The sequence below is a fragment of the Marmota flaviventris genome, chromosome 9, assembly GCF_047511675.1.
Source record: "Marmota flaviventris isolate mMarFla1 chromosome 9, mMarFla1.hap1, whole genome shotgun sequence".
NCBI classification, from domain to species: Eukaryota; Metazoa; Chordata; class Mammalia; order Rodentia; family Sciuridae; genus Marmota; species Marmota flaviventris.
This window is the reverse complement of record NC_092506.1, coordinates 113603273-113616805: the sequence shown is the minus strand read 5'-3', so window position 1 is coordinate 113616805 and position 13533 is coordinate 113603273. Positions and strand designations below refer to the sequence as shown.

The following is a 13533-nucleotide window of genomic DNA, read 5'->3' as shown; positions in this document are numbered from 1 at the left end:
CACTCTCCCTGTTTGCCTCCCTCAGACCCTAAGTTTGCAGAGCTTGGGGCTGAGAACCCCCAGCGAATTTGCTTGTCCTCCGGTAGCCACGCTCCCGGTAGCTGGTGCAAGAGACCTCAGTTGTCAGCACTGGTGGAAGCAGTAGCCGGGAGTTCCGCGCCGCGAGTCCTGCGCCACTCCTGATTCCCTCGGTCTGGCTATCACGCTCACAGGAGAGTTGGGAGGGGCCCTAACGGGAGAGCTGGGAGGGGCCCTTAAGGTTTCCCCGCTGTGTGGAGAGAGATGGCTAGGGGATTACACACCTGTCGCGCTGGTTTCAATGAAGTTATCTCCTCTGCCCGTGATGTCAGTTCTCTGCCAAGGTGGTATCCTGCCGCGTCCGGCTAATGGAGCCCAGTCCGGCGAGGGACGTCGGGGTTAAAAATACACAGGACACCAAGGTTCTTCATCCAGGAGGGGGCATGTGCGTGCGCTTTATTGCCAAATTTGTTCCCCTTATATATCTTTTTAACAACTGCGGGAAATTACTCAAAAGTGAGGAGGGGAGAGTAATAACTGCGTCCTTGGGTTACCGTCACGTCACCGTCCCCTATCAGGAGGCTCGAACAGGTCAAGATGTTCCCGAGACACATATGTGCGAGGCAGATAAACAGGGAACCGAAAGCCTGCGTCATGGCCTTGTGAGCTGGCCACATTGACATGCATAACAAAGAACTGGGGGTTGAGTCCCCAGGGGCCAGGGCGGGCCTACTATCAGCAAGTCCCCCTTTTTTGTTTTTTGCATGTCAATGGGAATCAAGTAGCCCCTGTCTTAGGTCGTCCACCGCCCTTGCATTGCTTACCCGTCTCTGGGGAGGCCCCATTCCCCTGTCTTAGGTTGCAGTGCAAGCGTGGAAGTTGCCCGTCACTGGGTACTACAAGATCAGCTCTTGTCCTACGTAAACGGACACTTTTCAGTTAGGATGTCATGGCCAGCAGGACACAACTGCAGATCCCAGTCATCATCTTTGCCAGTGGGATAGCTATGACCAGGGAGCTTTCTGAACGTAAGGGTCTGGGATGACGCCACCAAGTCGGCAGGGTAATTAGGGACCTGGGCAAAAGCAGGCATACATAGGAGGACTCGGGTATTGGCTCCTGTCCAGTTACATCTCATCTCCGGATGGGTCGTAAGTACACCTCGTGGGCGGAGTCATCCATCTCCAGGCGTTGGTAGTGAACCTGTATTGGCTTGGAGGTTAAAATGTTAATCTGGTCCTCAATGAATTGAGTTATCCTATTTGCAACACAAGGTCCCTAATAGTGCCAGATAGGGTCTGCACATCTATAAGCTGCTGAGATAGACGGCGATAAGAATGTATAGCCGTACCCAGTCCAGTTGTAGAACACAAATGATATAAATAAATCTCCAACATGTTTTTTCTTTTGAGCCTAAAATTACCATACAACTTTAGAACACCAGCTTGATACAATGTTCTTTTGAAGCTTCTACCTTACAGACTTGTATACCTGGAAGATATGAACACATTAACAGCACCATAATTACATTGATGATTTTTATTAACCACAGCTGTTGTTTAACCCTAGTTGTATAATTTTTAATTCCTTCAAGATTACTTGCTCAAAAAACTTACATATATAACCAACATACACAGACCTTCTTTATCACTTGCTTAAACCCTCTTATTTACTTAATCACATAGACTCTCTTATCCAGAAACACATTTTCCCTCTATTCATACCTAGAACCTTCTAATTTCTCTTTCCCATCTGTTAATTCCTTCTTTATTCACACTTTGAACCAATCCGTGTAAATTTCTGAATTTAGGCAAATTATTCCATTTCAATAAGAGATATTTTGTTATTTGCACAATTAATCACATCTGTTTACTATTTCATGAAAACATGAACAATGTTTAAGTACATAGAATTATACTGTTGTAGGGACGGACAAGGCAAGGCACCTAAGATAGCACCAAAGATAGGGAAACAGTCTTATTTGGTTGGAGCCAGAACCTGACCAGTAATATGAGGCCCATCTATATCTTTGCATGCTCGAATCATGTCATCTATACTTTTGGCCCGGGAGGACTTAATAGCATTTTGGCAGTAAGTGTTAGCGTTTTCATATGCCAGTTGTCTAATAAGTGGCATAGCCTGTTCCAGATTAGGGAATATTTTTCCAGCCGCCTGCATTAGGTGGGCTATAAAGTCCGAATAAAGTTCAGAGGGCCCTTGACAGATCTTGGAAATTTTTGCTTCAGTCTTAGAAACGGGCAGGGCTTTCCAGGCATGGACCGCAGCTGAGGCTATCTGAGCATAAACACCTGGGTCGTAACTAATTTGTTGGCCTATGGTGGCATACTGCCCAGTTCCTGTTAACATTTCAGCATTTCGCTGTTGATGGCCCGCATTCAGGTTAATCTGAGCCAGCTCGCGGCACCTTTCATGATATTCACTTTTCCACAACAAGAAATCCCCTCCGGACAACACAGCCCTGCGAAGCTGTTGCCAAATTAAATCCCAATCATTGTTATTGAGAAAGCCTCCTGTCAAAAACCAAGGACAAGCCTGGGCTATAACTTCAAAGAATTTGGTTGCAGTCTTAGTTTTTATTACCCATGGTACGTACCCTGTCTCTTTAAATTACCTTTAAACCAATCCTCCCCCTTCTACCTTTAGAAGGTGAGCCCCGTCCGCTTACCCCTACTTTCCGGATCTCGGTGGGAACCTCCAGATGCCGCGTCCGGCTAACGGAGCCGAGTCCGGCGAGGGACGTCGGGGTTAAAAATACACAGGACACCAAGGTTCTTCATCCAGGAGGGGGCATGTGCGCGCGCTTTATTGCCAAATTTGTTCCCCTTATATATCTTTTTAACAACTGCGGGAAATTACTCAAAAGTGAGGAGGGGAGAGTAATAACTGCGTCCTTGGGTTACCGTCACGTCACCGTCCCCTATCAGGAGGCTCGAACAGGTCAAGATGTTCCCGAGACACATATGTGCGAGGCAGATAAACAGGGAACCGCAAGCCTGCGTCATGGCCTTGTGAGCTGGCCACATTGACATGCATAACAAAGAACTGGGGGTTGAGTCCCCAGGGGCCAGGGCGGGCCTACTATCAGCAGTATCCCATGCAAATGGTGACCGTTCATTCCCTTTGCCAGGTGACCAATGCAACGGGTGGGTCCTGACTGTTTCTCCCAATCCCCGTTTCAATCCTGTGGCCACTGCCTATGAAGGCTCGGTTGGCTTTTACCTCTGAAAGTTCATAAGGGCCGACCAGTTATTTCAGCGGGATCGTTAGTGCTGAGTCACGAGAAGCAGGCGAACCGGAGCTTGAATGCAGCCGATCTGGGCTCCGTGTGAGTGTTCTGAGGGGCCCATAATGTTCGCCCCAGGTCCACGTCAGCTCAGCATTGCCTAGTGATCCTGAGCAAACAGCATTTAAACAATTTACGGCTCCCTATGCCCGCGCAGCTGAAGAGGTCAGAGACTTGATCTCTCCACGCCCGCTGCCATGTTGGATCTCCTCAATGATATTCATGTTACCCTTGCAGTTTCCTGGCATAAGCAAGTTCTTGGGATTATACAAACTGCTGCTTCTGTTTCCAGTCCAGATTTCTAGAAATGAAACCCTGCCGCCGTCGCTGCGGCCTCCGCCGCTCCTCTGCCAGGCGCCCGGCCCCCGGGGCCCAAGTGGCTGCAGCCGCGGCTCTCCGGCCCCCTCCTCTGGAGCACGGGTCCCCTCGCAGGGGGATGCAGAACGACCCCAGAGCAGGCTCTGCCCGAAGGTGCAGCGGCGAACAGCCTAAAAAATAAATATTAAAAAATTCTCTCTCTCTCTCTTAAAAAAAAAAAAAGTTAATGTTTTAATTTTTAGTCTACCAAATAGAGTCATCACTGTTTACCAACCCAGTCCAGTGGGGCCTTTTTTATTCTTTCATAAAAGTTGAATTTCATGAGAAACTTATAGCATAAGTAATAAAAAATCAACTCATTAGAAATTTTAATAGTAATTTAAGCATAGCAAACCTCTTATGTCAAATAAATTTTGGTATGCAAACATTCACAAATGATGAAATGGTATTGCATGATATTTTTTTTAAAACAAACAAAAAACCAAAAAGGTGATCCAAGTTGTTGTTTCATAATATTACATGAAAAAGTCCTTTCAGTTGACTAACTGGAGAAAATACCATATTTATTTTTTCTTTAGAAATACATTTATACTTATTAATTCTTAACTCATTATTTTCTTTTAGGTTATTATCATTAGTCAGAAATGTCATGTTACTTTAAACAACACTGGTAATCTACAGTGCTGTTTTGGCACTTTTGATGTTTCTCATCATTGTGAAATCTTTTTTTTTTTTTTTTGTCAGTTTTCTTCTCTTTTCTATTGTGGGTAGAAAATGAAAACTATGGAATTAGTTAGTGTAATCAATGAAATTAGAATCTCAGGGCCCCGAAGTGGCTAATGGCCAATGCAGAGCAAGAGGCCGAGAGTGCCAGGACTCAGTGACTGGCCAGGTTTCGACCCCTTGATAAAAAAATACCACGTGCATGGTTTGGGTGATAAAAAATTAAAGATAAAATGCAGACTACAAAGGTTCTGTCCTAGCTTTAAAAAATACTTCCTTGAAAGATACAACGTATTGGGCAACATAATATAAAAGCTGGGTGATGAATTATTTCACTATGGGATTAGCCTTGTAGGTCAGAGGTCAGCAAATCTCATTTGCTACCTACCATGCTGTATTGGAGTGTGGCCTGTTTGGTCATTTTCGTGTGGTTGCTTTTGTGCCACTATAGCAGAGTTGAAGAATGGTAGGTATAGTGTGGCCCACAGCCTAAAATATTTGTCAGCTGCCTTCAAGAGAAAGTTTGCCAATCTCTTCTAGGTGATTCCTCGATTTTCCTTTTTCTTTTAAATATTTTTTATTTTAGTCTTTTAAAATATTTTTAGCATGGTGGAGAATAATCAATGAATGATGGTGAGTACTGATGAAATAATAATACCTAAGGGTATTTAAAAATACGTTCTTAGACAAAGGAAAGGTAATACAAGATCCTATCTTATATTTATAAAAAGGTCCAGTGTAATCTACATGGAAAATGTGAGATAGAATTTTATTTCATCTCTAAACAATATAGTACATATTCTTTTTCATTGGAAGACCTCTAAGAGAATAAAAGACTTCCAAGAAGGATTAAATCATGAACTATTAACTCTTAAATAGATAAATTTGCTAAGGAAAAAAACCCCTTAAAAACAAAAATTAGGTGTACTCTATTGTGAAAGCAAGGGTTAATTTATATAAGTTCATAATTGCTACCTCATATCTTTGAAAAGTTTTCTTTTTTTGAAAAAATGCTTATTCAAACTAGTTTGGTTATTTATTTTTTCCCAAAAATTGTTTTTGGGTTTGGGATGTAACTCAGTGGTACAATGCTTGCCTGGTATGCACCAGGTCTCCATCTGTGTGTCTTTATTACACACACACACACACACACACACACACACACTCTCTCTCTCTCTCTCTCTCTCTCTCTCAGGTCTCCATCTGTGTGTCTTTATTACTCTCTCTCTCTCTCTCTCTCTCTCTCTCTCAGGTCTCCATCTGTGTGTCTTTATTACACACACACACACACACACCTTTTAAAGAAAATTTTTTTGTTTATATATGATAGCAGAATACATTATAATTCTCATTACACATAGAGAGCACAATTTTTCATATCTCTGGTTGTTTACACAGTTATTCACACCAATTCATGTCTTAATAGCTGTACTTTGGGTAATAATGATCATCACATTCCACCATCATTAATAACCCCATGCCACCTCCCTTCCCCTCCAACCCCTCTGCCCTATCCAGAGGTCATCTGTTCCTCCCATGCTCTCACTCCTTATCCAACTATGAATCAGCCTCCTTATATCAAAGAAACATTCGGCATTTGTTTTTTGGGGATTAGCTAACTTCACTTAGTGTTTTCTTCTCTAAGTCCATCAGTTTACCTACAAATGCCATGATTTTATTCTCTTTTATTGCTGAGTAATATTCCATTGTGTATATATGCCACATTTTTTAATCCATTCATCTATTGAAGAGCATATAGTTTGGTTCCACAGTTGAGCTATTGTGAATTGTGCTGCTATAAACATTGATGTGGCTGTGTCCCTGTAGTATGCTGTTTTTAAGTCCTTTGGGTATAGACCAAGGAGAGGGATAGCTGGGTCAAATGGTGGTTCCATTCCCAATTTTCCAAGAAATCTCTGTACAGCTTTCCATATTGGCTGCACCAACTTGCAGTCCCACCAGCAGTGTATGAGTGTACCTTTTCCCACACATCCTCGCTAACACTTATTGTTGTTTGTATGCATAATAGCTGCCATTCTGACTGGAGTGAGATGAAATACTAGAGTGATTTTGATTTGTATTTCTCTAATTGCTAGTAATTAAAACCGAGGAAAATTGTAATTTTAAGAAGAGATTATGAAGCCACAGTATATTTCTATAAAGATAAAGTGAGCAGAGCCACTAAAATTAACTACAATCCATTTTTTAAAAAGTATCAGTACTAAAGGAATCCTCATAAGTTGTTTGTCTTTATTTTTTGAAGGCACGAGGAGCAGATGTTCCAGAGATTCCTGGAGATCTTACTCTTAAGACATGTGGCAATACAGCGAGTATGAAAGTTAAACATGTGAAAAAGTAAGTATAACTTTGGAGTGGGTTCTAAATGCATTCCTATAAATGGAAGTCAGTTCTGTAATTCTGTTAAAGCTTTTTTTTAGATTCTTATAAATAAGCTCTTACTTTGCATGTGTTAAATTATACTGTTAAGCCTTAAATTGTGACTCAACAATTAATGGAAATAGGCTTGCAGATTATCTGCTTTTCTAAAAATATATTGTATGTTTAATCTTGAAATGTCATTGTCTGTTAGGTTGAATTTGTTTAATAGGAACAATCCAGGCATGCCCTTTTTGGTACCTTTAATTTATGTGGTCATTCATTTAGAAAAATCAGCTCTGTTCAAGTTATTAGATCACTAGGTGTCAAGTTTGCCTGATAGATGCCGCTAGTTGGCTGTTCAGTGAAATACCTGAATCTTTCCCATGCATCTTTAAAGAGAGAAACTACTTTTTACTTGGTAAAGGAAGGTTAGGTAGCTAGCTATGCTTCATGTATAAGTAGAGGAAAGATCAGGATAAAAATGTTCATTCTGCATTCAGGTCTACTACTCCAGGACTGATGGGCTGTGACAACATTCACAGGTAAAATCCAGTTTTGTACTTGATGTTGTGAATGCTGCTTCTGGTTAGAAGCTGACAGCTCACAGTTAGTTTTCATAATATTCACCTAAAGTAGTTTTTCTGTAGTCACTGACTTGGATCAAGATTAGGAGAGGATAGTGATTTATTTTTAATTTTTCATTTTTGGTTTAGATCTGTGTGCTAAGTGTAATATTTTTTGATCGATGTCTCTCTGAGAAGATTTGTATGGATACATATGGCTCATATGCATGTGCTTATTATTTTTGCTTGCATGAAATCTTTAACCTATTGTGTATTCCCGAGACTTGGTAATTTTGACTCTCCCACTATCTTATTTCATATTTATTTTCATGTACTTCAGGTTACCCTTCACTAAGGGTCACTTTCCGAAGATGGCTGAATGTGCACATTTCCATTATGAGAATGTTGAATTTGGCAGCATACAGGTATATTTGAAATATTTCTTACATTGTGAATTAGGATAACTGATATAGGTGATACTTTGAAATAGTTTTTCTATTGATGTCTTATTGATTCTCTTCTGTTGACTGATTCTTGATGTCAAGTTGACACAGAATATGAACTGTCACAATAACATGTATCAGTTAAGGAAAATCAATCCTTTCTTCCTTGTTTTTTTCTTTGTTTAATCTTGTAGCATGTCCATATGCTCATAGGTTTATGTAGTAATTTTCCATTCTGAAATGGTATAATTTTGCTAATATTATCTTTTCTCTAAGTTTTGATATTGGGCAAATTAAAGTATATTCATTGATTCTTCATTTTCAAAAGTGCCTCATCTTTTCTTAACCTTTATATTTACATGTAATTATAGAATCTAAATCATTGGCATCCATCAAGCTAAGTACTTTGCTTATTATAAGTCATTGATATCTTAATGTGAAAAATTATGAGAAAATTTAAAAACTAGGCAAATTGTGGTTACTTTAAAAATTATATTTGCTTAGGGGAACAAAAGTCATTCTTTGTCTTATTTTTGTTTTTCAAAATACGCTAATAGGAAAAAACCATGATTTCTACACATTATAGAAAGGTTTGTTTTCACCTTCTGCCAGTTTCCCTAACTCCACCCTCTTTCCAAATGGAAACTTACAAGTAATTACAATATGCTATTTTTTGTGATTTTATTTCATTAACAAATTAGATGGATTTTGTTTTACAGGATTTATGAAATGCAGGACTATTTCAGATAAATTGACAGTTTAAAAAGGCATTAGAGATTTATAATTTACTACTCAAAAAAGGTAGTTTTTTAAATGTGTATATTCTTGAGATGCTTGTTATAATGATAAATGTGTTAAGTTTGGGCTAATTAAGAAAATGCTTATGAATATATTTTTCATTTTTGTGACTTAAATATTTGAGTGTTTTAATATTTATACAGCTCACAATTTATGTAATTTATTTCCTAGTAAATTTGCTTTGCTTGTGTTTTTTTTATCTTTACAAGGTTGAATGAGCTCTTTTGGAAGCAATAAACATAGCAAGGAGTTCTAGGGAACATCATTGTGCTTCTTAGGAAATTTGTGACCTTGGGCAAACAACTTAGCCTTTCTGTGTTTCATTTACTTTTTTTTTTTTTTTCTGATGAATGAGGTTGTACTATACAATGTATTTCTAAAACTTTCATTGTTCTATGATTAAAGGATCTGTATTATTGTGTTTATTATGTTGAAATTGTGGGAAGCAAATAGACATTCTGAATGGGGTTTGGCTGTCTTCTGAGACTGTATTAAATGCTTATTATTATGGCTCAGTCCTCTTAATCTTATGGGGGAGTACATCAGGTATGCTACCAGTGAACAGATCTGTAATCATTTTTCACCTTTCCCTTTGTACTCACTTCTACTTTTAAAACATTACTACAGTTTCTTGGGCAAAAGACATGAAAGACCTGACACAAACTCAGTTTGTGACCCTCCAAAATGAGACATGTGAGTGAGATATTTCAGGATTGTGTTGACTGAATAGGAGGCTTCTGGAGTATGGGAGTAGTAGTTCACAGGAAACTAGCCCAGCTGCTCCTTGCCACTTCACTTCAGAATCTTCTGTCTTGGCCATACCCTGGCACAAATCTCCTGAGAAATCCACTCTTCAGCCAGTTTTGCCCTGCTATCTGCTCTGTATTTGGAGTTTGGCCTCTCCATACCACATATTCCAATTCTGTTGCCTTCTGCTTCTGGGTGGGTTTAGCCTATGTCAGATTCCATCAAGGAGAAACCACTAGTTTCTATGAACTGAATTGTTTAGTAAAAGAATTGTAAGAACAACCTGGCTTGATTTACATGTTTATATTTCTTTATTTTGGTTGCAGTTTTTGCTTTAGCTAACATATGATTTTATATTTTATGGCCTGATTGGATGCCATTTCAGAAAAAGCAAAAACAGTAATACTACTCTCCAAACAATTCTATATTTTATCTAGTACAAGTAGTTAAAATAAGGTTAATGTAACAGTTCATAGAAGTACTATAGATAAACCGTAGCATGTTTGATTCCAAACTTATTTGTGGAAATGAATCATTTTTCACCCACTTATTTTCCATACAAGATTGGAAATAACATTCTGAGGAGAAAACACGTAAGAAAACATGTCCTATATGTCCTAATTCTGGGACATTTTTTTTTCCCCTCTGTGCTGAGGATTCAACTCAGGTCTTTATGAATTATAGACAATCACTCTGCCGCTGAGCTAAATCCCCAGCCCTGGGACATTTTTCATTCATAAACTTTGTCTTGGTTTTAACTCTTTATCTTAGGAATTTCTCTTAGACTTACAGATTTCTTCATATTCATAGTTCTTTCTTTTTCTCAGATCATAAAAATTTTCCATTGCAGTTGGCCATCATGCTGTAGTATGACAGAAATGCCAATAGCTATTAAATATAAAAATATAGACAAAATAATCTTTAAAATTAAGGGTTTTAGTTATAAAGTAAAAAAAATTCTTAATCCTAAATTTTAGAAATTCCAGTCAACAATTTTATTTAGACTAAAAGCTAGCATTGCTTATTTTAAAAAATCAGATAGTAAGTATTTGGGGTCAGTACTGTCATTGCTATGCAACATACAAAGAGCATTTTCTTGACCTCTCTTTGAATTCTTATCTTGTATATCCAGCCAGCATCCTTGCATCTTTCCTTGGTTGCCTAATAAACACCGCAAACTTAGCATGCCTGGAACAGTGTCCTCCCAGATCTGCTCCTCCTGTTGTCCTCCTTCTTTTTACATTGCAACCCTATCCTTTCAGCTCATGAGGCTAGCCAAGGAACTTAAAGATATCTTGAGCATTTTTTTTTTTTGGTCAATCATTATGATTTAAATCTGAAATGTGCCCCAAAAGTTAATTTGTTGAAAACATGCTCTCCAGTGCAGTGAATTTCAGAGGTGGGGCTTTAAACAATGTTTAGATCATAAGGCCCTGATCCTGTCAGGCTCTGACTTCATCAGCAGGTTAATCAATGATAGCTGAATAGACTACTGGAAAGTGGGACAGAGGAAGTAGGTCATGGGGGCATGCCCTGGAAGGGTTTATCTTCTCCTTTCCTCTTTCTCTTTCTCTCTGCTTTCTGGCTGCCATGTGCTAATAAGCAGCTTCTCTCTGTCATGCCCTTCTGCTGTGATGTTTCTCCCATGGAGCCAGCCAGTCATATAGGGACCAAATCCTCTGAAACTATGAGCCAAAATAAATCTTTTCTCCTGTAAGCTATTTTTGTCAGGTATCATCTCAGTCATAGTGATGAAAAGCTGACTAACACATCAGTCCTCAAATCCAAGCCCTCAGCAAATTTTTTTGTCCCTGTCTTTAAGGTATATTCAGGGTCTGATCACGGCTACCTAACTCCTTTCTACTCTCATTTTAGAACAAGGTATTTTCATTTGGAAGGATTGTTTCAATAGCGTTCTATAGTTGGTATAGCACTAAGAATGATTCTTTTCAAAAGAAAATCAGACCGTGTCACTTTTTCAAAAAGTTATTTTTCATTTTACTCAAAATAAAAGCCAAATTTCTTAAAAATTCCAACCAGGATTTGTAAGAGCCTTACCTTTCCCACTTTATCTCTTCCTCACCCCTCAGGCAGAACCTCCAACTCCCTGGCCTCTTTGCAATTCCTCCATGTGTATACCCTCTCTTTAGGTATTTTGTACTTTATTTTCTTTGCTTGGAAAGCTCCCCCCTTTTTAGCCACATGTCTTGCTGCTTCTCTTTTAAAAATATTTGTTCCAGTGCTATCTTTTTAGAGGCACCTTTCCTACTAAAGAACTTCATCACAGGACTCTTCATTTCCTCCCATGCCTTTCTTACACCATTTAGCTTGTTAAATATTTTATTATTTATTCTCTCTCCTCCTCCATCTAGGACAGTACCACACTTAAAAGTCATTCAGTAAATATTTGTTGAAATGAATGAGATGAATGGATGAATAAATTCATATTTAAAAATAGACACAGTTGGCTTTAAAAATGTTCTTTTATCATTTCATCATTTAAAATTTGCTCTTGTATAATAAGAATATATGTTTCTTGTATTAGGAGTATTTACTATAAAACACTAATTGTGGGATGATATATTTCCAAAATATATAGCATAATCTATAGATATAGCTCTAGTAATACTATGTATTTAGCTATATCCTTCAAAAAATATGGCTGAAATTCTGTATACAAGCCCTAAAACTTGCTGAAATTATATCTTGTGTATATTTGGTCATTTCAGTAATTTGGAATTACCTTTTTTCATAGTACCTGGTATTTCATTTTTTATTGTACTAATTTAATCAGTTGCCTGTTGCTAAATATCCCAGGTTTTATTGATATGACTGTATCTATTAAATAAAATCCTGTAAGAGAGTTTCTGGGTTGGAGAGTATGTACATTTAAAATGTTGATATTTGTTGTTAAGGTTTTTATTTACTATTACCATTAATCCAGTAGTTCCTGTTATCCACTGGGAATATGTTCTAAGACTCCCAGTGGATGTATGGAAAGTACAGAACTCTGTATATACTGTTTTTTTTTTTTCCTATATATTTGTTTAAGTAGTCATCTAGAGATGAGCAAGAATGAGAGAAGGTGGGGAGCATATAGGGGAAGAAACTGTAAAAACAGTCCCTAACTGAGAATTGACCCAGAAGTGCCAGTCTTCTTCCACATTCCAGAAAGAAGTCTAACATGGTCTTGTAGATTTATGAGCACAAAGCATGTTCCCAAAGTCATGCATATACCCACAAGATTCTCTTATGTTCAGTTGACCATTATTTGACTACCCTCTGGTGGCAAGTAGGCAAGGAAAGGCAAAATGACCCAAGTATGCAGGTGCATACCCTCAATTTTAACACTGTATAGTCATATGACTTCCCCCAAACAGGCAGCAACTATACAAAGAATTGTAAAGATTACTAAAACACCTTACTGCTGAAAGTTCCCATCCTCCTATATTGACAAAAGCAGAAAGCTTAAACATTTTGATGTATTTTGGCCCCTAGCTGATCACCTCATCCTCCTTCAGGGTGAATCTCATTTTCTTTTGCCTTTCCCTCTCCTGATAATAAACTTGCCCTAAATATTGTTTCTGACTGCCACATGTACTTCTGTACCAGGGTAATGTTAAATCTTGGACATTTGCATTCAAGGGCTGAGAAACAAATCCTAGCACTCCACAGTTGATTCTTAATCTCTGGTAAAACATGTGTGCCTATGATAAGGTTTAATGTAGAATTTAGGCACAGTAAGAGATTAATAACAACTAATAGTAGAATATTTAAAATAAAAATAAAACACAATTACAGCAATATGCTGTAATAAAATTACCAGCACCACTACTCTTGTGCTTTGTGGCCATTATAAGGGAAAAATAAGAATTACTAAAACACAGGCAATGCCATATCATGACAGTTGATCTGATAACTGACAGCTACTAAGTGACTAATGGGTGGGTACCCTATATAGTGTGAATGTGCTACACAAAGGAATGATTCACATCATGGGTGGGCAGGATAGCGTGAGATTTCATTGCATTATTCAGAATGTCATGCAGTTTAAAACTAAAGAATTGTTTATATCTGGAATTTTCCAGTTAATATTTTTGGAATTTAGTAGACCATGGGTAAATTTGAAATGAAACTGTGGAAAGTAAAACCTCAGACAAGAGAGGAAGATGCAGTTCAGTGAGATAGTATCTTTCTTTACATTCTTTTCAGTAATAGGTGTTGTTCATCTTATTTTTGT

At 38.3% G+C, this 13533-nt stretch overlaps 1 protein-coding gene across 5 annotated transcripts in view; it reads left to right on the top strand.

Annotated features, from left to right (window-relative positions):
• The window catches only part of Arhgap32 (Rho GTPase activating protein 32), a 288193-nt gene that overhangs the window by 154494 nt on the left and 120166 nt on the right, over positions 1-13533 (top strand). For 4 of the 5 annotated variants that reach the window (XM_071616860.1, XM_071616861.1, XM_034636472.2 and 1 more), the window contains exons 3-5: positions 6627-6718; positions 7243-7284; positions 7646-7730. In XM_071616860.1, coding sequence (XP_071472961.1) covers positions 6627-6718; positions 7243-7284; positions 7646-7730 — 219 coding nt within the window. The remainder of the gene's footprint in view (positions 1-6626; positions 6719-7242; positions 7285-7645; positions 7731-13533) is intronic. The other variant, XM_027945492.2, reaches the window with a different exon arrangement.